We start from the raw sequence: 24,516 nt of genomic DNA on the forward strand, positions 1-24,516 counted from the left end.
TCTTTAGACTCTCTTATCTACCAGATTTGATACCTTAAACATATTCCTCACTACCACTTCATATTTATAAGGGATGTTAATTGAGGTCATCTCTATATGTTTGGTGTTTTTCTCTAATTTCTTCAAAGTAAGTATAAATTTTGCAATAAGAAACTCATGATACGAGCCATAGACAGTTCTAAGTCTTATTTAATTCACTGGATAGAGCTTCTTTCCCTTTAATTATTAAGTCTGATTTCGATATTGACTATCTAGTGATGTTTATATGCAGTTATCTTTAGGGTTGTTGAAAAGTAGTGTTTGCTCTGACAGAATTCTATTAGACCCTTCTCTGCTTCATTTTTCACTCCAGAGTCAAAGTTGCTTGTTTATTACAATTATCTTTTGATTTCCTGCTTTAGAAAGGAAATCCCTATGATGAATGTGACTTTTTAAAAATTTTATTTCTAGATGATATTTCAGGTCTTGAAAGAATTGATCAACTTTGACTTCTTCGGCATTAGTGATTGGAGAATAAATGTTGAATGGTTTGCTTTGGATTTGAACAAATATCATTCTGTTGTTTTTGAGATTGTATCCTCCCATACTTCTTCACACCTTTATTGATGATGGAGGCAATGCCACTTCTTGTAATGGATTTTTGCCTGCACTAGTATATATATAATGATTATCCAAATTAAATTCATCTATTCCCATTCATTTTAATTCACTGATATCCAAGATGCCGTTTAATCTTTATGTCTCCTGTTTGACCACATCCATATAACCTTGGTTCATAGAGCTTACTTTTTAATTATCTATGCAATATTGCCCTTTTACATCATTGGATTTTCCTTTTTACATTCTTGTCCTTTTCAGATACATTCTCAGCTGAGTTTCATTTTGGCTTTGACCAAACTACTTCATTCTTTATGGAGCTCTTATAGTTGTCTTCTGCTCTTCCCCAGTCATGTGTTGGATACCTTCTGATTTACTTTCAGTTTCATATATTTTATCATTTCACTAACATCCATGGGGGTTCTTAGGAAAGATAGTGAGTGCCATTTACTTTATTGTCATCACCTTTTGTCAGAATTCTTTATTATGTCTGGTCCATTTTAGGTAACCCTACATGGCATAGCTTATAATTTCATTGAGCTGTGCAAGTACCTCCTCCACAACGAGGCAGTGATCCAGTCAGTAATATGACAGACTTTGGAATGGATCTGAAAGCTAGAACCAGAGAAGTATTCTCTTCCATGCCAGTGTTAGAGTTCATCCTATGCCTTTATATAGAAATCTTTTATGTTTATTTCTTTCCTTCACATATGCTTTCCTACCATTTCTAGTCTTGACCCTCAGTAGTTCTCATTTGAATTGCTGCAGTAGTTTGCTGATTTATCTCTTCAGTCTTTGTTTCTTCTGCACATAAGGATATGATTTCCTGTGTGGACATGAGTGAGTGAAGCAAGGAAGAAAAGGAGTGAGCTGCATTACCTACCTGGAACAGGCCAGGTATGCTTAGCTCCCTACTATTCAAGCTTATTCAGATTATTGCTTGTCCTTCGTTATTGCAGAGATTGTGACATTAAGAAGGTAATGGTATGACTTGCAAGTAAATTGGATTTAAGGGAGATAGGGTATATACCCTTGCCCATGGATGTTCTGCAAAGGACTATGAATTCTGGTCATTGAAATCTCACAAGATATCTTGAGGTTAACAGGCTAGATGTCTTTTTAAAGGATCATCTTAAACCCAGGTCACTGATGGGCCAAGAATAGGTCCCATCCTAATCCTTACTTAGTCATTGTTTAGGCTCTTGATATCACAAGGGTGAGTATAAATAGCAGTTGTTTCTGTTCTGGTTTGGAACCCTGTGAGTCTTCCTCTCCCAAAAATACAAGAAAGACCTTAGTTGAAAAACATCAACATCTCCCACTGCATCTAGGGCCATCTCTTAGTCATCCTGATCTATATCTTGCCAGTAGACCCAGATGGCTCCAGAGGAGAGAGTGAAGCTAGTGATTTTGCACAATCATGCCTTACTTAAATCCAGTTCGTTTGCAAGTAATTAACTCTTGCACATCAGTTCAGAGTAGCATAGAGTGTCTCATACACTTATGTTGTTGATATATACCATGAACTATGTACTAGTATTATTAAGTACTATGTACTTTTTTTCTTATAATTTTTTTGCTTCCTAATTTTGTTTTACTTAGGCTTTTAAAATTAATTTTCCCTCTACAAAGCACATACTTACCAATTATTGGTAATTGACTCAGAAGTATTCTGTATGACTATCAGAATCTAGATTAGGTTTTAAAATTTGCCAGGGATAATTCAAAATGGGTAATCAAGAATGAGCTGCATGTTTATAACCTCTCTGGACCGCCTGATTTATTACTTTATTGGTAATATAACAAATATTTCATTGGTGTTAATAAAGAGGAGATAGTTATTAGAGAAGTTCTTGAGATAGACTAGAAAAGACATACTAACTGATTAAATATGTGTGGTGAAGGAGAGTCAAGAACTTGAGGGATGCTCTGAGGTTGAAGAGGTGTGCATTTTTGGATATAAGATAATGGATTCTTTTTGGACAGGATAAGTTTGGGCTGCGAATAGAACATCCTGTTTTGAAATGTACAGTAGGCAATTGTTGATTTGAGACCTACCTTAGAAGAGAGGACAAATCTGGATTTGGAAGGAGATTTGGTGGTAATCATTACCATTACCATGGGAACTGATTAGAAAGATAGTAAGACAAACAGAGTCTGAGAACCCAACAGAAATTTGGGAGTACATTCATAGTTAGGGACTGCATTTTAGGTAGAATTTTAAGACGCAACAGTCACTAATAGGCAAATAATATCCACTTCTCTTTTCATGAACAAAGCTACATCTTTAAGTCAATTATTTCTTAAAATTATTTTTTCTTAATATTATTTCTTAAAATCTTGACATCACAGAGTAAGAGTGCTTCTTTGAACTCCAGCCCAGCTCTTCAGCTTCTCAGTGAGAGATTTTAAACCTGAGAAGATTAAGTGACTTGCAAGTGAATTGGATTTAAGGGAGATAAGGGATATACCCTTACCTGTGGGTGTTCTGCAACCAACAACTGATAATAGAGTTCTGTTTCCTGACTCTGCATCTAGACCTTTTTCCATTTTTGCAACTTGTATTTTTTTGAGATAAACGAACTTTTGTCCTTAATAGTTAAGGAATTATTTTGTTTGGGGGTAAATCTGCTCTCTTAAAAAGGTGTATTGGCAATTAGAGGTATTATGCTTCAAATAAAAGTTTTAAATGCCAGTTTTTTTTATTAGAACAAAATTGTAATATTTGTAAACAGTTTTAATTCATGTACTCAGATTTGAAATATATTTGTACTGTCTTTTCAGATCTTAACTAGGGTAATAGATTGTAAACCTGTATATTAAATAGTTTAAAATGACACTTACTAATCTATTCATCTGGAGGGAGGACTATACACAATAGCATATTGCCTCAGTAAATGCTTATCTTAAGAAAGTGAAGATAAAATAGTAAATTTATTCTTTCAGTTTTTTTTCCTTTTTTTAAAGCTGTGGATCGACCAAATAGCTTTTAAAAGCTTCAGCTTTTAGGAAAAATCTAATGCATTAAACACATTTTAAATCAATGTTGCTTTCTTTAAGAACTTCTTTAAGACCCACTTCTCAAAAAGTTGAGGAAATAATTTTCAGAATAGTAGATCAACCATATAAAAGAAGAAACTTGGTTGAATTTACAAAATAAATAATTTAAGCTTTGTTAATCTGAGACCTATGACAGCAAAATACCCTAAATGTATTACCCATAATGTTGGGATTTTTTTTGGGGGGTGGGGGGCATTGTATTATTGTATTTAGTCAGAATTTTAGATCTTGTTTAGGGAAATGTTTTGAGATTTTTGGTTTAAATGAGATACATGAAAAGTTTCACCCATAAATTGATTTCAAAATGGTAGACAGCTTCAACTTATGTTGCTAGAAAGGAAAAAAAAAATCAGAAAATTATTTAGATTTCTGAAGAACTTTCTGTAACTTTTAAAATATTAACTAAAGCATTTTTTTCTTAACATGTTTAAAATATGTTTGTGAACTGATGCTGAGTGAAATGAGCAGAACCAGGAGAACATTGTACATAGTAACAGCAAGATTAAATGATGTACTGTACTTGTACTGGACTTGACTCTTCTCAGTAGTGTAGTAATTCAAGACAATTGCAATAGACTTGGGAGGGAAAATGCTATACAGAGAGAACTATGGAAACTGAATTGAAGCATATGATTTTCACCTTTTTTTTTTTTTTTCCTTTTTATTTCACATAACTTTCCCACACTTTGTTCTAATTTTTCTTGCACAATATGACATATATAGAAGTCTATTTTAAAAATTGCACATATTTACCTTATATCTGACTGCTTGCTTTCTTCTTGGGAAAGGGGAAAGGGCAAAGGTAAGGGAGGGAGGGAGAAAATATTGGAATACAAAGTATTTGGAAAAATTAAATACTATTGAGAAAAAATGTGTTTGTAATTTCCTTTTGCTTATACTGGAATTACATTGAAAATCAGACTTTAGAAAATATAGAAATAATAAATCCCTTCTCTTTTGCTTTTTTTTTTTGATTTAGGTCCACGATGGGCATCCTGGAATATTGGCGTATTTATTTGCATTCGATGTGCTGGAATTCACAGAAATCTTGGTGTTCATATATCCAGGGTCAAGTCAGTTAACCTTGATCAGTGGACACCAGAACAAATACAGGTAAAGTTAACTTTTAATGAAATTTAATGTTACTTATAAAATGGTGATTAGAAAAATATTTATGTAAAATATTCCTGAGATATGTAGCACCTGAGAACTAATATTAAAAGATATAATTGAAGTATGTATATATGTTCTTTTGAAGGTATTTCTTCTTGACCTGAAATCTAAATGCATAAATATTTATTGTAAGATTTATATGATTTTTCTCTATTACATTTTACTAAAGTTAGAAAAAAATCGATGACCAAAATTTAATCATTTCATCTCCTTGATTTTTTTGTAAGAAATCTCTCTTAGAAGAAACATTTTAGGAATGTCCTATTATAAAACTCAAGACAAGTCAAGAAATCCTGTTTTTGCATTTAATATTTCCCTCTTTTTTTTCTGAAAAAGACACAATAGTATATCTTATTCAAGTTCATAATCAAAGACAATCTATCTAATTTATATAGTTTGGTGAATCCTGACTGTATTTTAAATTTTTAAGCCCATCTTGATGAATTTGAGTCCTATTGACTCTGAAAATGAACATTTCCAATTTTAATACCCTTGATATTATCTCCATTATCATCTTCTTATTTTTTTTTTAATTTTAAATTTTATTTTATTTAATAATAACTTTGTATTGACAGAATCCATGCCAGGATAATTTTTTTACAACATTATCCCTTGCACTCGCTTATGTTTCGTTTTTTCCCCTCCCTCCCTCCACCCCCCCCAAGATGGCAAGCAGTCCTATATATGTTAAATATGTTGCAGTATATCCTAGATACAATACATATTTGCAGAACCGCATCTTATGTTTTGCAATGAAATATTTTTTGTCTTTAAAAATGTAAACAATTATAATACGTCAGATCAATAAGATTTATATTATAGAATATCTACTATGTGCTTTGCATTACTCGAAGTACTGCTGTTTTTAAATTGGGAAATTAAGAATCTACATCATTTGTTTGCTTGATTAGCCTGGGCACAACTATATAAAGAAACATTTTAAACCTGTGGTAATTAATACAGACAGTATGGCCAATTATGCACATTTTAGTCTTGGCTTTATTTTGAGATACATTGAGATTTTGGGCGAGAAGACAAATTAACTTTTTATTTGGTTTGTTTTCTTATAAACTTTTTAACTCTCCAAAATGCATTTCATTTCACTTGAAATAACTTTTAAAGATCACCAGTCACTCCTCATTTTCAAGGCTTTCTTTGTATTTTTTATTTTTTAAATTCTTTCTTTATGTCTTTTGCTATTTGTCATTCAATTCTCAAGGTCCATTCTTTAACCTTCTGTTTTTTACCTTATATTTCTACCTTGGAGAATTCATCCATTCTCATAACTTCAATTGTTATCTGTGTATATATAACTTTACATTAAGGTTAGGAGATCAGATGATCCTTTGATCATATATTTTATCTGCTTAGAAACTTTTCATTGCTATCTCATTGTATATTAAGTGAAAACATTTTAATTTATAATTTAAAAACCAGTCACCTTTTCTTAATTTATGTTTCCAATCTTATCTCCATGAACTGGTTTATACTAAGTCTTCTGCATGAATAAATAACAACCTTCTAGCAATTCTATTAGTCTGTTGTCCTTAGCTCAAATGTGTGATTGAATATTTCTATTGTGATATATAGCAATTTGGGCAAATTGTAGAGTTTTTTGTCTAATAAAGTGTTCTATGGCATGGATTCTTAATCTAAAGCACATGATTAATTCTTAAAAATAATCATACTAGGTTTTATACATTCAAATAAAACATCCTCTTTAAGGTAGGTAGCTATCTTAGGACATTATGCACCTTTTCAGTGATTCTGCCATTTTAAATCACCCTTTAAAGTCACACTCTTTGATTTCTCATAAGCTACATGTAAAAGTTATTGACAGTATATAGCTAAATGACCTAAAATGATGTTACTCAGCTGGGTCATCCACCTTCATTATTAAAAGTAACTCTGAATTACTTATTTTGGTTATTTCCAAAATTCAGATCCTCTAATGAAAAATGAAAGTGGCCTAATAGTGGATATTTAAAAAAATGTGAAACAGGCTCAGGAGGTAATTCCAAAAGAAGAGCTGTAGAAATTTTTAAGCAGTTACTCCTTAGATGAAAATGAATTGATTGGGGCTAGTAATGCAAATTTTCTTATTTAAAAGAATGTGGATTATTTTTATCATTAGAAATTAGATGATTAAGTTGACAGAAGTACTGTTATCTCTTTGAAAAAACAAACAAAAAAAGCTGGAACTATTAATAAGATTTTAGACAGAAACTAATATTAAAGTCAGTCCTAGAATTTTGAGACTTAGGAAGACTTTCAAAGATCGCGTGATTTAGGCCTGTTAACTGAAGCACATGTGATAGTGTTGTGTGATGAGTAGAGAGCTGGTCTAAGAGCCAGGCACATATGAGTCCAAGTTCCCCATCTGACAAGTAGTGGCTTTCTGCTCCTGGCTAAGTCTCTTAATCTCTCAATGCTCTGAAAAACAAAATTGGACAATTTTAGTAGTTTCCACATCTGGGAATTCCATAGATTAGTGAATTCATAGGTTTAGTCCCTAATTCTGTCTTCTCTAAGATATTTTTAACAATTAAATGGCTACCAAGTGTTTTGATTGTCTCAGCCATTTTACTTAGTAGTGTACATGTTATGTTTCAGTTGGCATAAAGCATTCTTTAGTATGGTTACATGAGATATGATTTCAATAATTTCCCGTTTTCTAGCTGTTAGACTAAAATGTCATTGCAAAATACTAACCACATCAGGAAGTATTTATTTGAATTAATGCTTTTACATTTTTTACGAAGAAATACACATTCATAAAAAAATATATAAACTTTTAATAATTATTCATCCTAAGCCTAGGAATAGTTAGAAGACTTTTGCAGTTCTGGTTCTTGAATTTACAGTCCAGTTGTGGAGACAAGATCTACATAAATTAATCAACTAAATAATATAAGACAACATATAATCAACTGGTAGATTGTGAAGTATTGACTAAGAAAGGAAAGATAGAAATTTTATGGAACAGGTGGCTCTATAGTATAGATGATTAGGAAAGAGGAAAAATAAGACATGATGGTAAAGGTATGTATGATTTACGTGTATAGGACAGTGTGATGGTCACTATGACTTGAGGAAAGTGAAGTAGACTAAAAAAGTTAGATATGTTTAGTTTATGACAGTACTGAGTTAATTGAATGAATTAGAACTTCATCTAATAGACTGGGTTAGGGGTATGATCTTAAGTTCTTTTTTCTTGTTTCATTAAATACAGATATATATATTTCTATTTGTATAATACAGATATCAAACTAATGCAACTAGTAGACTGTGTAATTTAATTGTTAATATAACTTTATACCAAGAAACAAGATAACCAGACATTGAGAAAATAAAAGTTGTTTGTAAGAATTCTGAACAGCAAATCCAGAAGCCTACAGAGGGCTTCTAATAATAATATTGTGTAAAATATAATAGAAAGTTAAAAAAATTTGTTCTTTTAAAGTTATATATGACTACTTTATTACATGGTTATTTTGGTGCGTCTTTAACATTACTAATTGTTCTTCCCTCTCAGTGTTACATGCTGTCTGTCTTCATAATTTCTAATATTACCAAATGTAGGGAAGGCAAAATATTGTATATTTTTAAAGAGGAACAATGTAGAAAATTTTGTTTTCAGATTTTATTTTTAAAAAACATAATTAAGTTAGAAACATAATAGGTTACCAATAAACACACATGCATATCTGTTTCTGTATTTGTATTTAGGGAGATAATTCTTTGAGGATTGCACACACATTCATTTATAAGCTTGGTGGATTTTTTCCCCCTCCATTTTGAATGTTTTTAAGCAAAGGAGCTCCTTTATTTATTTACTTACTTGCTCATTCATTTATTCATTCATTCATTCATTTACTCACTCACTTTTTTACCTATCTGTCTGTCTATCTATCTATCTATCTGTTTGTTCATTTATTTATTAGCAATCTATTTCTACCGTGGCTTTATATGGGTATAATTTACTTTTAGATAGGTTAGAAAGCTTTATACTGAATATATTTACCTAAATATTTAAATTTGGTTTTAAAAACAGAGCAGAGCTGAAGTTTTAGAGTTGGAGTGAACCTAAGAGATAATTTGATAATTAATTGAATTTCCTTTTTTATAAATGAAACTATTTAGGCCCTGAAAATAGTTGAAGACTTGTGTAGGCAGCAGGTAGTGAAGGAAGGATAATAACCTTTACCTCAAGAAGCTTACATTTGTGTGTGTGTGTGTGTGTGTGTGTGTGTGTGTGTGTGTGTGTGAGAAGCACAGAAAAAGTAAACTGAAAAGTGTTTCAGAGTCATGGTTTTTTACTTTTAAAAAATTAGGAGCAGAACTGGATGGGGAATGTTAACAGGATAACTTGAAAACCTCTATAAAATGGAGACTGAAAAAACTTAACATTGGGAAAATGATAGTAGTCATTATGTAGGGATGTTTCAGAATGAGTAGGCTGTGGGTGTAATAACAGGATAAGAGGAGACCAGGTCTAAGGGAACTTGGAGGATGAGAAATAAATAGAAATATGGTTTTGCAATCTAGAAGCTCTTAAGCAGTTACTGGGAAGGCAGAATATTACATATTTAATTTTAAAAAGGCACAATGTTAAAAGATTTGTGCAATTTTCAGCTTATTTAATATTTTCCCTCAGTTACATTCAACACAATTTTTTTTTTTTTTTACATTTGTTTTTTGAGTTTTAGGTTCTTTCCTTTTATCCTCATTCACAATTAAGAAACCACATGTAAAATTATGCAAAACATTTCCATGAAAGTCAGGGTGTGTGTGTGTGTGTGTGTGTGTGTGTGTGTGTGTGAGAGAGAGAGAGAGAGAGAGAGAGAGAGATGCATGCTTCAATCTGTATTCAGACATAATCAGTTCGTTCTCTAGGTATGATTTTTCATCATAAGTCATTCACAGTAGTTGTGGATGATTGTACTACTGAGAGTAACAGTCATTTACAGCTGGTCATCCCAGAACAATACTGTTACTTTGTATAAAGTATATTTCACTTTGTTCATAGAGGACTTTCCAGGTTATTATTTTTTTTTTTTCCTGAGAGCATCCTGCTCATTATTTCCCAAAGAACAATAATATTCCAACACACATACCAGTTTTATTGAACTATTCCCCAATTGATGGGCATCCCTTTCATTTCTTTCTTTCTTTTTTTTTTTTTTGATCCTGAGAAGAGAGTTGCTATATATTTTTTTTGTACATATAGGTCATTTCCCCCTCCCCCAAAAAAATAATCTCTTTTGATATTCATGCTTAGTAGTGGTGTTTTTAGGTCAAAGGATATGAATGAATTTGCAGTCCTTTGGGCATAGATCACATTTTTTTTTTTTAATAGCTTTTTATTTACAAGATATATTGCATGGGTAATTTTACAGCATCGACAATTGCCAAACCTTTTGTTCCAATTTTCCCCTCCTTCCCCTCACTCCCTCCTCCAGATGGCAGGTTGACCATACATGTTAAATATGTTAAAGTATAATTTAAAAATATAACATGTCTAAACAGTTATTTTGCTGTACAAAAAGAATTGGACTTTGAAATAGTGTACAATTAGCCTGTGAAGGAAATAAAAAATTCAGGAGGACAAAAATAGAGGGATTGGGAATTCTATGTAGTGGCTTATAGTCCTCTCCCAGAGTTCTTTCGCTGGGTGTAGGTGGTTCAATTCATTACTGCTCTTTGGAACTGATTTGGTTCATTTCATTGTTGAAGAGAGCCACGTTCATCAGAATTGATCACCATATAGTTTTGTTGTTGAAGTATATAATGATCTTCTGGTCTAGCTCATTTCACTCAGCATCAGTTCGTGTAAGTCTCTCCAGGCCTTTATGAAATCATCCTGCTGGTCATTTCTTACCGAACAGTAATATTCCATAATATTCATATACCATTGAATTTATTGAACCATTTTCCAGTTGATGGGCATCTACTCTATTTCCAGTTTCTTGCCACTACAAAGAGGGCTGCCAGAAACATTTTTGCACATACAGGTCCCTTTCCCTTCTTTAGTATCTCTTTGGGGTGTAAGCCCAGTAGAAACAATGCTGGATCAAAGGGTATACACAGTTTGATAATTTTTTGAGCATAGTTCCAAATTGCTCTCCAGAATGGCTGGATGTATTTACAATTCCACCAACAATGTATTAGTGTCCCAGTTTTCCCACATTCCCCTCCCAACATTCCGCATTATCTTTCCCTGTCATTCTAGAAAATCTGACAGGTGTGTAGTGGTATATAGATCATATCTTTTGATCATTTATCAATTGGGGCATGGCTTTTTTTTTTTTAATATAAATTGGACTCAGTTCTCATGTTTGAGAAATGAGGCCTTATCAGAGAAACTTGCTTTGAAAAACATTTTTTATAATTACTCTTGCTAATTGTATTTCCCTCCATTTATTCTCCCTCTCCTTTCACCCTCCTCAAATATTTTGTTATTAACCACTTCTTCCCCCAATATGCCCTCTTTTATTATCCATCTACCTCTTCCTATGTTCCCCTTCTGTTTTCCTGCAGTTTAAGATAAATTTCTATACCCTTATTGAGTATGTGTGTTTTTTCCCATTTAAGCCAGTTCTGATGAGAGTTAAGTTCACTCACTCCCCCTCTCCTTACCTTTTTCCCATCCACTTTTTTCTTGCCTCTTTTTTTTGTCAGAATATTTGCACTATTGTATTTCTCTCTTTCCCTTTCTCCCAATACATTCCTTTCTAACTCCTCAATTTCATCATTTAAAAAATAAAAAGTATTCCCCCTTCATATTCAACTCACACCCATTCCTATATGTACTCCTCCTAACTGCCATAATAATGAGGACATTCTAATTAGTTAAAAGCATCATCCTATCATGTAGGAATATAAACAGACAAATCTTATAAAGTCCCTTATAATATTACTTTCCGTACCTCCTTATGCTTCTCCAGAGTCCTGTATTTGAAAACCACATTTTCCAGTTGGCTTTGGTCTTTTTAGCATTAACGCTTGAAAATCCTCTGTTTCATTATCCTCTGAAGGATTATACTCAGTTTCACAGGATTGATGATTCTTAGTTGTAATTCTAGCTCCATTGCTGTCTGAAATTTTATATTCCAAGCCCTCTGATCTTTTAACACAGAAGTTGCTAAATGTTGTGTCATTCTGACTGTGGCTCTACTATACTTAATTTATTTTCCTTGACCTGGGAATTCTGGAATTTGGCTACAATATTCCTGAGAGTTTTCATTTTGGGATCTCTTTCAGGAAGTGATCAGTAGATTCTTTCAATTTCTGTTTTACCTTTGGTTCTAGAATATCGGGACAATTTTCCTTTATAATTTCTTGAAAGATGATGTTTGGGCTCTTTTTATGGTCATGATGTTCAGGTAGACCAATAATTTTTAAATTATCTCTCCTGAATTTATTTTTCAGATCAGTTTTTTCCAATGAGCTATTTTACATTTTTTTCCTATTTTTTTTCATTTTTGTTTTGTTTTATTGTATTTTGATTTCTCATGAAGTCATTAGCTTCTATTTGCTCAGTTCTATTTTTTAAGGAATCATCTTCCTCAGTGAGCTTTTGTGCCGCCTGTTCCAGTCAGCTAATTTTGCTTTTTAAGGTATCCGTCTTCTCATTAGCTCATTAGAAAGTATTTTCTTTTGCATTTCTCTCAATTCTTTCCCTAGTTTTTCCTCCATCTCTCTTACTTAATTTTCAAAGTCCCTTTTGAACTCTTCTTTTTGAAGGCTTTGGATATAGGACTTTGTCATTTTCTGAATGTGTGTTTTTATCTTTTTTGTCATTATAATAAGTTTCAATGGTCAGAAACTTTTTTTTTGGTTTGTTTTGTGCTCATTTTCCTAGCCTATTATTTGGCTTTTAGCTCTTTGTTGAAGTAGGGCTCCATTTCCAGGGTGGAGGGTACAGTATCCCAAGTTTCTGGGGGGTTTTGCAGCTTTTTTTCAGAAATCCTTTCAGGAATCTTGACTACAAACACTCTTTTCTGCCCTGGAGTTGTTAGGTGTGTCTCTTGAGGCCCCACTGTATCTATAAGATCTAATGTGCTGGATAGTATTGGGGTTCTCTCTGCTCATCCAGGTTGAGCCAGGACTGCATACCAGATCCCTACCTCTTGACATAGACCCTCTTCACTGACCTTCTGAGTCCTCCTTGGTGTTCCTGGGCTGAGAGGTTCAGAAGCCTCCATCACTGCTGCTGATTCAGAGGTTCTAACGCCTTGTGATGCTGGGTCTGGATAGGATCTGGGGCAAGGATTAAGCTTGTGCTAGGATTTTGTGCTGGGCTTCCACTTGGTTCCACAGACCTTTTCTGCTAACCTTCCTAGTCCTCTGATGTGTCTCTGAGCTGAGAGATCTGGTTAGAAGTCAGATCAGGCCAGGGCTGGAACTGGGTCCAAGGCTGTGCTAGCCTGCCCTACCCTGCAGTGGAACTGTAAGCTAGACTCCTACTCTGATATTACAGACCTTTTAAATTACCTTCAGCTGGAAAACATTCTACTCCATCTTGGATGTTCTGATACTCTAAAATTTTGTTTAGTCATTATTTAAAGGAATTTAGAGTAGTTTGAGAGAAAGGTTGGGCAATTTCCTGTTTTTATTCTGCCATCTTGGCTCCCTCTCTACAATTTTCAAAAGGCATAATTAAATTTAGGATTAAGATTTTTAATAGTAATTACTTTTTCTTTTTGATTTTTTTTTTCATTCCATTTTAGGCTTCTGGAATGCTAAGTAAAATTACTTTTAGAGGTTTCTTTTTTTGTGTGTGATAGAATTCTCTATTATTAGGGATTCCCTATAATTCTAGTGTCAAATATATTATGAAAAAGATTTCCAGATGTCTTAGTGGCAACTATATATACCGAACAAATAAAACTCTGGAATCTAGTTTATCATTAATTATATGCTATGATCTATAGACTACTCTTTCACTTGATTTTATCTGTTTACTATCTACAACATTAGATGGTAAGGAATACAGAGAAATTATGTTGATTATCCTCATAGAGTTCAGAAGGGGAATAAAGCAGATGTTAATATAATTGTCAGAATGTTTTTATTAATTGCCAAATGCTAATGCTATTACCAAAAATGTATTTATTAATTGCCAAATTAAACATTGATTAGAAGTAGCTGAGGAAATAGAGTCCATGGAAAAAAGACTACATAGTTCTGTTCTTTTCTGTGTAGAAGCTTATTTTTAAAACACAGCAAACACTAGATTAAGAATACTGGTTTCTTGAAGATATTTGAGAAATTGGGATGTGAGTTACAGGGGAAGAGACTGCAAATAGAGATTTTGGAGTTATCTCCATGGAGGTAGTAGTTGAAACCATAGAGGCGGATGAGATTTCTAAAATGGAGTATTATAGGAATAAGAGAGAGAGACTTTTGAGGAAATATCTACTTTTAATAGATTGGAATGAAGAGAAAGAACCGTCAAAAAAAAAGTGTAATTGTAGATTAAAAAACCAGAACTAGGAGAGCTTAGGGACTTTGAATCCAAGAAGGAAAGAATGTATAGTAAGAAAGGCTTAGTAATCATCCCTTCCAAAAACTTATGTTGGTCAAAGAACATACAAAAAAAGATAATTGAATTTGATGATTGAAAGATGATTGATCTGTGGAAGAAAAGTTTTCGGTAGTTTTGTCTGGACTAAAACCACATTGCAGGAATTGAAGATGACTTTTCTCTTTGTCGAGGTGAACCCTCCCTCTACATGCCCCTAAAAGTCCCATTCTATACTATCTTTTTCATTAGATCACCTCCTCTGTCATCTCCACTGTCTCACTAATCTTTATTCTTTCCCTGTTTAATGTTTGTGTCTCCCTACTTCCTGGTAACATAATCCATGTCTTGTGTACTTCAATAAAATGCTATTACTTGATTCATCACCAATCATTTTTCTCCATCTCTTCTCTCTTTCTTGGCTAAAATGCTTGAAAAGGCCGTATAAAATTTCCTTTCTTCTCTCTTAACTCTTTGTAGTAGTCTGGCTTCAGAAGTTACCAGACTGAAACTACTCACTTCAAAGTTACCATTGATTTCTTAATGGCCATATCCAATGACAGTTTCTTCATCCTTATCCTTCTTGCTACTTCTGGAGACACTGTCACTTGACCTCACCTCATTATTCTCTTCTTTGGTATTTTGTGACATTGCTCTTTCTTGGTTTTTCTCTTAATTTTTGTTCCTTTATAGACTCTCTTGCTGGGTCTTGTACTCACTGACTGTTAATTGTAATGGGCCAGAACTCTGGAGAAATATACTTGAGGCAAGGATTCTTACAACAAGGTGTTAACTCAGTGGAATTGATAAGACAGTGGTTATTTAGTTTAGCATGGTGATTAATAGTTCTCTAAGTTCAATATGATTGATTTAATCTTACAGCAAATAACGATTCCCTAGTGATATAATGATTGGCTTATACTCAGTATGATGAATTGATTTAATTGTAATAGCGTATATAAACTGGGGACGAACTTAGCCACAGAGGAGAAGACTTGACCAGTCTCATGGTGGCTCTCCTGCCTTCATCACTTCTCCACTAAAACCAAAGACTCAGGCTGGTCCTGAGATCCTCCAGAGAGGTAGTCTGGACACTATATTTTAATCTATCCTGGTGTAGGGGCTCTAGAAAGCAATGGTATGTTTTGTCACCCCAACTTGGGGGCTCTAGAAAGCAGGATATTACATTGAGATGTGCAGACTGCTGACTGGCTGGCTGAGATTGCTGATGTAGACTGGGAGTCTGAAGGAGACAATAAAGACTTTGGACTTTATCCCTTACTATTCTTGTGGTGATTATTCTGCTGAAACCAAGACACATTCGGAGGACCTCCAGAAAGCTAGTCAGAACATCACAGTTAATGTTTCCCAAGGCTCAGGTCTGTGTCTCTTCTCTCTATAGTAGATTAGCTTGGTGAATTCCCATGAATTCACTTATCATCTCAATGAAGATGATTGTCAGAACAAGTTATTCAGAGCTAATGTTGTTCCCAGACTGCATTCTCACACGTTCTACTGCCTATTAGACTTCTTCAGATATCTTGTCTACATCTTAAACTCAGCATGTCTAAAACTGAATTCATCATCTACTCCCCTTCCTTCCCTCTCAGCATTCTCTTATTTCTGTCTTCCTTATTACTTTCAGATGTACTACCATCTTCACAGTCATGCAGAATTACAACTTAGGTATCATCCTCAGCTCCTCATTGTCTCTCACTGTCTCCTTAACACCTAGCCATATTCAGTTGGTTATCAAGTTCTTTAGTTTGTACCTTAATGACATCTTTCATGTATGTCCTTCTCTCCTATTATATTGCTACCATATTGATGCAGATCCTCATCACTTTCCATCTGGACTATTGAAGTAGTCCTTTGGTTGGTCTGCTCTCTCAGGTCTCTCTCCACCCTATTTTATTCTCCACTTAGCTCGTCTTAACTATGTCACTGCACTATTCAGTCAGTTTTAGTGGTTCCCTGTTTTCTCCAAGATCAAGTAGAAAACTGTCTTTTAAAATCATTCATTACTTGACTTCTTTGCTTCTTTTAAGACATGCTTTTCTGCACTTACCTATCACTTTGGACCCCTTTTGAAGGTTTCTTGGCAAAAGCAATGGAGTAAATTGCCATTTCTTTCTCTAGCTCCTTTCACCGGTGAGCAGACTGAGGCAACAGGCTTAAGTGACTTGCTCAGGGTCACATAGCTAGTGTCTGAGGCCAGATTTGAATTTGGGTATTCCTGAACACAGATCTAGTGCTCTATTCATTGCATCCTTAATTTTAGAATTTGCAGTACTTTTTCTCTGATCCAGAGAGAAATTGGGGAAAGGAGCTTCAAGGTAGCCATATTATCTTCTTTAGAAGGGCTGGGATACAATTTGTAATTAAAAGAGAGTGGCAACAAAACCTCCATCCTCTTTAATATAGTGGATTGTGAAAGTCATCTGAGAATCTGGAAAACTTGAGTTTAATTGTCAACTCTGACAATACTTTCTTTATAATAGTGAGCTAATTACTTAGAAAATTAAAATTGCTTGGTGAACTGAGAAATTTAAGAGTATAAGTTAGGGAACAATTGTTGATCTGCGTTATTAGAGTTTCTGGGAGTTCTGTAGCAACAAAATCACAAGTTTGTACCCCAAATATACCAGCAAAACATATTAGTTTTGGTATGACGGCAAGTATCCTAAAAATACTTGTTGTTTTTCCTGCGACTTAAAAGATAGAACACCAATCCTGGAGCGAGGAGGGCCTGAATTCAAATTTGACTTAGCTGTGAGACCCTGAGCAAGTAATTTAACCCTGATTGCCTCTCAAGGGGGAAAAAAAACCAGACTTTGTAAAAACATACTGCTGTGTTCTAGGCCTGTCAACTTTCCCATCATTCTACAACTGTATGGATTTTTATAGTATCAATGATTATGTTATAGTAACACCTTACACCTTTATTAAAAATGCCTTGAAAATTATTGGAATTCTCTTTTTTGCTATATCTAATAATAGTTTGCTATCTTTTTAGTTCCTTTTTTCTCCTAAAAAACAAAAATCAAAAAAAAAATTCAGTTTGTGTTTTTGGTTTCATTTACCTTTACCCTAATTTAATTTTCCTCTCAAGAAAGGTAGGGATAGACATGTATGCCAAATGGTGATTATACCTTTTATATTTTAAACACTAAAGATTTAAATAAAAATAGTGATTAACTCAGAATGTGTTGATTAATTCAGAATACATAAGAATGTAGTCTTTATTGAGACTATAAATGATTTACTTTTTCTTTGCATCTCCAGCATATAGCACAGTATCTTGGACAAAGTAATTAGTTAAATTTTTAAAATTTATTGAATTCTGATTAATCAGTTTTTCTATGAAGTTCAAGAACGGGTAATTCATGCTTGTTTCTCTTTGAAACAGTATAATGACAAGCTAACTTCAAAAATAAATATTTAATTCATTCTATTATTAATTTTTTCTTAATGTACTTGTTTCAATATAATGTTCTTAGCGCTACATAAAATTCCTCATTGACTGTTCTTTCAGAACTTTGCAACTAAATACTTATAGATGGATTCCTAGGACAAATTCATGACATACTCTCTAGAAATCAAATAATGACTGATAAGTTTCTAGTGTTTATGTTTTGCCATTTATTTTATAGTTTGTTTCTCATTGAATGTCATTTCACTACTATTTGATATGGAAATAATCTTTAAGTAGAGATGACAACAATATTACTTAGTTGAGTTCAGTTCATTAATATGAAATTTTTCAGCTCTTACGGAATCACAAGTTATAGTTGTGTTTGGTTAATAGCCAGTCAGAAAGACTATGTTCTCTCAAAGTTATTTACCTCTCATCAGAAGCAGTTAGTTAATTGTTGATATATGCCATTCAATTATGTTTAAAGACCGAACCTCTAAAAAGACTAGTAGTTAATTACACAGCACCGTCATTTAATTATGCAATATGAGCTAGGGGTGTGGTTTATATTATTGACCCCTTCCTTCTCTGTTTCCATGAGAAGAAAAGAAAGTCTGCTTCCCCACTCCCTGAAATTCTTTTTGTGAAACCTAAGGGAATGGACTCTAATATTTTCTAAGAGTTCCTGAGACCAAAAATGGTGGCCCTTCTCTTCCAGCAGCTGGAATCCCAAAGATCTTGAAACCAGTCCTGAAAGGCTTGCTCCTATGCAAGAAATCCTGATGGCTTTTGAGAGGAAGATAGAGAACTATTCTGGAAAAGTTCAAGTGGTAGTAGAGGTGAGTTACTGACTTGGAGAATGTATTTAGGGAATATAAAAATTAATTTCTGTTTTTTAATGAAAGATTTAGAAAATTATATGCAGTTGAGGCTATTGGAAATTTCATTTTACATGTTCTAGAGAGACCCTAAAAGTGGTAGATATAGGCATTGTGCCTTTATGTTTCCCCTCTTACTCCAACCCTTCTGCTTAATCTTCATAAATGAATGCTACATTTGTTTTTAGTTTACCTTGATTATTAAGAAAGATGTTAATAATGTATTTTCTATAAAATTTTATGCTTTGAGTTTTGTTTTGGACTACAAATTTTTTGTTGTGTTAAAATGGAAAGTGAAAATTTGTAGGACAGAAGTCATCAAGTTGAGTTGTTTCATAAATATTACAGTTGATCTCTTTGAAATACCAGTAATTGCATATTGATAGCTTAAAAGGATGTGAAGACTAAGAATAATTTAAAAGTTTATTAACAAGACTAAAAAAGTTTATGACCTTTGGGTAATTGCATTATTTAGAAGTAATTTGATTGGGCATGTATATACTGAAAAACAACAAAACTTAGACCTGGAGTCAGGCAGACCTAGGTTGGCAAAGGTAGGCTGCTTTTGATACTTACTAAATGTATAATCATGGATAAATAAGTTGGATTTTTGTTATTTTCTCTTTTATTACTATGTTAGTACTCAAGATTTCTGTTGCACCAAAAAAAAAAAAATTATTTACTACTGTGCTATCACTAGTGAAGCAATGATCTGTTCTTTTGCTTATTGTTTGAGATTAATATTGTTTCTTATGCTGCCAATTCTTTTTAGTTTTCCTGTTTTTTCTTGCTATCTTTTTTCTGCTTTTCTGAGTTTGCCTCATGTTTATTCTTTATTCCTTTTTTAAAGAACATCTTTAAAATGCATTTATTCAGTTCATTAAAGTTTGTTTTTACATATTTCAATTTGATATTTTGAAAACTCTAGTAATTCAATAAGAAAGCAAATTATATTTTCAAGTGAAGAAGTTGGAAAGATTCTTCAGATTTCCTGTAAAACATGAAGATTTCCAGAACTGTTTTTCATGTTAGAGAACCTTGCAGTTATTAGCTCTGAGAATAGAATAAGAATACTTTTGAACATAATATCTTAATCTATAATATTATACCATAGGATGTTATATGAAATTCTAGTTTTATGTAATTTTCTTAGTAATAAATTTTTTCCTTTCCCTCTCTTGCCCCTCTTTATTTTTGGAATGGATGGAGTTGAGTCTGTCAATGCACAGATGGTTTAGAATCTGCTTTGTAAATCTCATTCCATTGTCTTTCTCAAAAACCATCTCTTTCAGACTTTTATTTCTGTCAATGATAACACAATCCTATTCATCCAGCTTCAAAATTTTAGCTTCATCTTTAATACCTTTCTCTCACTGCAACATAGCCAGAAAGTTGCCTAATCTTTTCATTTCCACCTCCTATAATATCTATTTTTTTTTTTACTTACACAACCACCATCCTAATTGAGCCCTTTATGTCTCTCCTTCTCCTCGACTACTATAGCAGTCTCCTAATTGAGTTTCCCTACCTCCATTTTTTTTCCTCTCTCATCTGTTCTTTGAATACCTGTCAAAAAGTGATTTTTCTATGATCCTTCGTTTCCTCTACTCAGAAACTCCTGTGGCTCCTTATTGACTCCAGAATCAAAGATAGAAGTTATCTTTTATTGCCTTTTACAACTTGGCTCAGATTTAGCTTTTCAATCTTTTCATACTCAATTCCATTTCTTGTGCTCTACTGTCAAGCCATACTGGCCTCACATTGCTATTCTTTACATCCACACAGAAGCATAAGTAAAATACTAATGTGAAAAGGAAGTAAAAGTATGTTTTAATATGTTAAATACAATTGCAGAAAAAGAGAGAAATGAGTTTTTAAGAAGAAGGAAATTTTTGCTTGGTTGAAATCAGAAGACTCTTTAAAAAAAAAATTGTTAAAAAAAAAAAAAAAGACATCATTCTAATTCTTACCTATTAAGATTCCCCTCCATAACCACATAATTTCCTTTGCTGGACCACTATATGACTGTAAAAAAAAATCTATTATACATAGATAAATAATGATGAAAAGTTGTTTATTGTTTTGACCTATTAGTAGTTTGTTGTATTATGTATCTTTCAATAAAAGGATCTAAAAACATTCACCTTCTTTGCTTTCTCCATTGATCAAATTACCTGAATGATTAATTATTTTAAAAAACCTTATTTACAATAAGCTATCAGGGCATATATAGGAATTTTCAGCAATGAAGGAAGCATATTCAATCATGAATTTTTGAAAGAAGATGATTACTAATAATATATTTAGTGGAGGCAGAACGTTTTTGTACTATTAATAAATTAAAATAATATTTATTTCATCTTTATCTCATTTTAAGTATTTTCCCATGTTTTATAATGTGTATGATATATTAAAGGTAGTATCTGTGCATAATGTACAAATATATAGTGCATGTGCTCAAACTTTGTTTGTGCGTGTGACATTTAGAGGCCATATTTTAGTAGCTCAGGCATTTCCAGTTTCTAGACCCTTCTGTGATTAGAACTGCTTTGGTCTTCTTTAGGAAGGGAAGAGATTCTGCTAATTCTTTACTGATTCTTTAATACTGGTAACTTATGATGGGAGAAGAAATCGGAGATTTCTAGCCTATAATCTTCTCGATAGAAGGTGCATGTATGGTGCATTTTAGAAAGGAATAAAGCAAAAGGGAGAAAGATTACCATCTCGGAGAAAGAGACATGATGAAGTAATAGATGGCTTGTAACCTATTGGAGAATTTGGCCAGAAAAGCTAGATGTTTTTCTGAACTCGTAAGGTTAAACACTTAAGTTAATCACAAAATATATTTATTTTGATACTGTCTTTTGCAGTTCATGTAAAGAGATTGTGTAATCAGTGTACCTCATACCTTAGTTCATTATGACAGGAAAAAAAGACATCATTCTAATTTGTACCTATTAGGATTCCCTTCCATAACCACATAACTTCCTCTGTTGGACTACTATATGACTGGGCACTTGTTAGCTAAGTCAGTTTCTGCACTTTTATATAGCTCCAGTTTTAAAAATGGTCTTCCCTTGGAGTTAAAATTGGCCTTTGCAATTTTCATTCATTTATTATTGTTAATGGTTCTCTGAAACCGAACAGAATGTCTGATCTCTTGTTCAAGTTATGGCTCTAAATCTTTGAAGACACTATTGTGTATTCTTCTCAGGCAAAATATCACTAGTTCTTCTCACTAAACCTCACACAAGTTAGACATGCAATGATAAAAATAATCTATTTAAATAGCACCTTAAAGTTTACAGAGTATTTTGTGAAAAGGAATACCTTTCTTAAAAGATAATCATCTAACTCAACACTGATCCAGGTGTTACTTTATAGGGAATATTAACTATTTCCACTTATTTATTTTCTTTTTAAAAATCAGTTTCCTTAGATTATGTTCTTTCCAAGGAAGTTCTTTTTCAATTTTTTTGAGCTCCTATAGAAAGTCAGCTCCTTGAGAAGCATTATTTCATTTTTGTTTTGTATTATCAGGGCTCTGTACAATGTCTGACACATAGAGTAGGTACTTAATAAATGTTTGAGGAAAGGTAGAAAATCGTCTACTGTGAAATGCCATGAAAGGGTAGCATTTTTCCATGACTTTCTTAGACTAAAGAAAAAATCTCATTTTTAATACTCTTGGCTTTTTGTGACTGTTCACTGAAATATCACTGTGCCTTTAAGGATAAAACTTTGGATCATATGCACCTGTCTCATTAAAATACCCCTTCTCAGAATTTTGCTTTTTAAACTTTCCTGTTATATAAACTCTAGTTTCCTAAAATTGGCAGAAATTCTGCTTGAATATTTTATGTGGTTTCATATTAGTTCATTTAATAAATGATACTATTTGCAAATATGCTGTTTATTATCTTTATCTTGCCTTTTATGGAATCACAGAAATCTTTAGCTTTAACAAGTATATTTGGAAGAGTTTTTTTCTTGGGAAGACTAGATTGGAATCAAAACAAACCTCAAAAAAGCAATAATTATATGTTTAAAAATGTTAATTAGCACTTAATCTGATAATCAGTGAAGCATTCAAATCTTTCTGGGTCCTATAGTGATGTCTAGTGTATTTACTGTTTCTAAAAAGAAATATTGACACTTTTGTGTTTTAATATTTCATTCCCGAATAAAGCATGTGTAACTAGTTTTCATGGACTTTTCTAGCTAGTGATTTCTGCAGACTACCTGGAGTAATCATCATTATTATCTTCTGTGTGTTAGATACTTCCAGGTGCTGGTGATACAAAATTCCAAAGGCAGTCAGTCTGTTCTTGTCTTCAAGGAGCTTAGCTTCTACAAATGACATTATCAGATTCTAAGTCTTTTTGAATTACTGAAATTGGCTGTTATTTTTGTCATTACTATATTCTGTTTTAAAATTTATGTTTCAGTCATATTCAGTCACATATTTCAGTCACAATTCAGTCATTTGTTTCAGTCACATCTGATTCTATAAGCCCCTGTTTGGGGCTTTCTTGACAATAGAGTGGTTTGCCATTTTCTAGCTCATTTTATGAATGAATGTGAAAATTGAGGCAAATAGAATTAAGTGACTTACCCAAGGGTCATATAACCAGTTAAGTGTTTGAGGCTGGATTTGAACCAGGATCTTCTTGACTTTAAGCCTAGCTTGTTGTGATGACCGCATATTTAAAATCAGCTGGAGTCAGGAATTCAGGTTAAGGGAAAAATCTTCAATCTTTATTCTCAGTAGAGGTAAGGGGGATTGTATGGGCAGGAAGGATTGCTATAGCAATATGGGCAGCTGCGACAGGAAGCCAGCTAGCAGAGAGGGATTGGAAGTAAAGGGCTGTCGCGATAGCCATGCGAGTGGCTGTGTCAAGACGCTAGCCAGCAGTCTCTCCTTCCGCTCCCCTTTCCACTCCCTTGCCTCCATCCACCAAAAACGTCATTTCCTATCCAACACATCAGGACTTGCACAAAGAGTGGGCGGGGGCCATTCTTTCTCCAAGCATATATATTAATAAGAGTATGGTCCAATTACTATTTAGCCTCACGTGCTTAGGATTTCAGTGCATCAACTCAAGCCTCAGCCCATTACAGCTTGTGCTCTATTTGCTGTGATGTTTTGGTTACTATAGAACTGTGTAGAACATTCACATAACGAGGTTTACATGAATAATATAACTTCATTGTTATGGTCTCCATTAAATTAATGTATGAAGGTCTTTGGATTTATGATCACTTTACATGTTCTTCTTACAATGGTTATGTGGGAGAATCAAGTATATAAAAAATTATGTTCTTATAATGGGGGAGTTTTACCATTTACATTGATGTGTCCTTAAGCTCTCTAAACTCCCACTTCCTTAGTACTTTAAAATCCCATAATCCCCTCTTGTACTCCAATTACTCCATTACATCCTGTATCCAACCATTATTCACAAATTCTATTTTTTAATAAAAAATTCTGAATTACTCTATAGAAAACCATATAGACTATAACTTCTATCAATCCATCTCTAATCTGTCCAAAATCTATGTTATACCTCAGTCTTGGCCTTTAATCCCTCTGCCTCTCCGGACTTTATCAGCTCCTTATATACCTCTTTTGACTTCACTTTTTTATGTTTTCACACTTAGTCTGATGCTTAACCAGTTGACCTCCATAGTTTATATTTACTCCCTTTTGCCCTATCACTGCTTAACCCTTGCCAAACTTGAGCACTAAATTATTTCTGTTGTTTGCCTTTAGTGTTCCTGTTCATTCTTTGTTGATCTGACCTGGAGGGGGACACATAATGTTGAGTACATTATAAATTTGTTTATTCACTTCATTGTCCTTGCTT

General features: G+C 33.2%; 1 protein-coding gene across 2 annotated transcripts in view; it reads left to right on the plus strand.

Moving 5' to 3' along the window:
• The window catches only part of SMAP1 (small ArfGAP 1), a 194,825-nt gene that overhangs the window by 64,790 nt on the left and 105,519 nt on the right, over window positions 1-24,516 (plus strand). For both annotated transcript variants that reach the window (XM_051997220.1, XM_051997221.1), the window contains exon 2: window positions 4,637-4,770. In XM_051997220.1, coding sequence (XP_051853180.1) covers window positions 4,637-4,770 — 134 coding nt within the window. The remainder of the gene's footprint in view (window positions 1-4,636; window positions 4,771-24,516) is intronic.

Source organism: Antechinus flavipes, chromosome 4 (genome assembly GCF_016432865.1).
Source record: "Antechinus flavipes isolate AdamAnt ecotype Samford, QLD, Australia chromosome 4, AdamAnt_v2, whole genome shotgun sequence".
In the NCBI taxonomy this organism is placed as follows: Eukaryota; Metazoa; Chordata; class Mammalia; order Dasyuromorphia; family Dasyuridae; genus Antechinus; species Antechinus flavipes.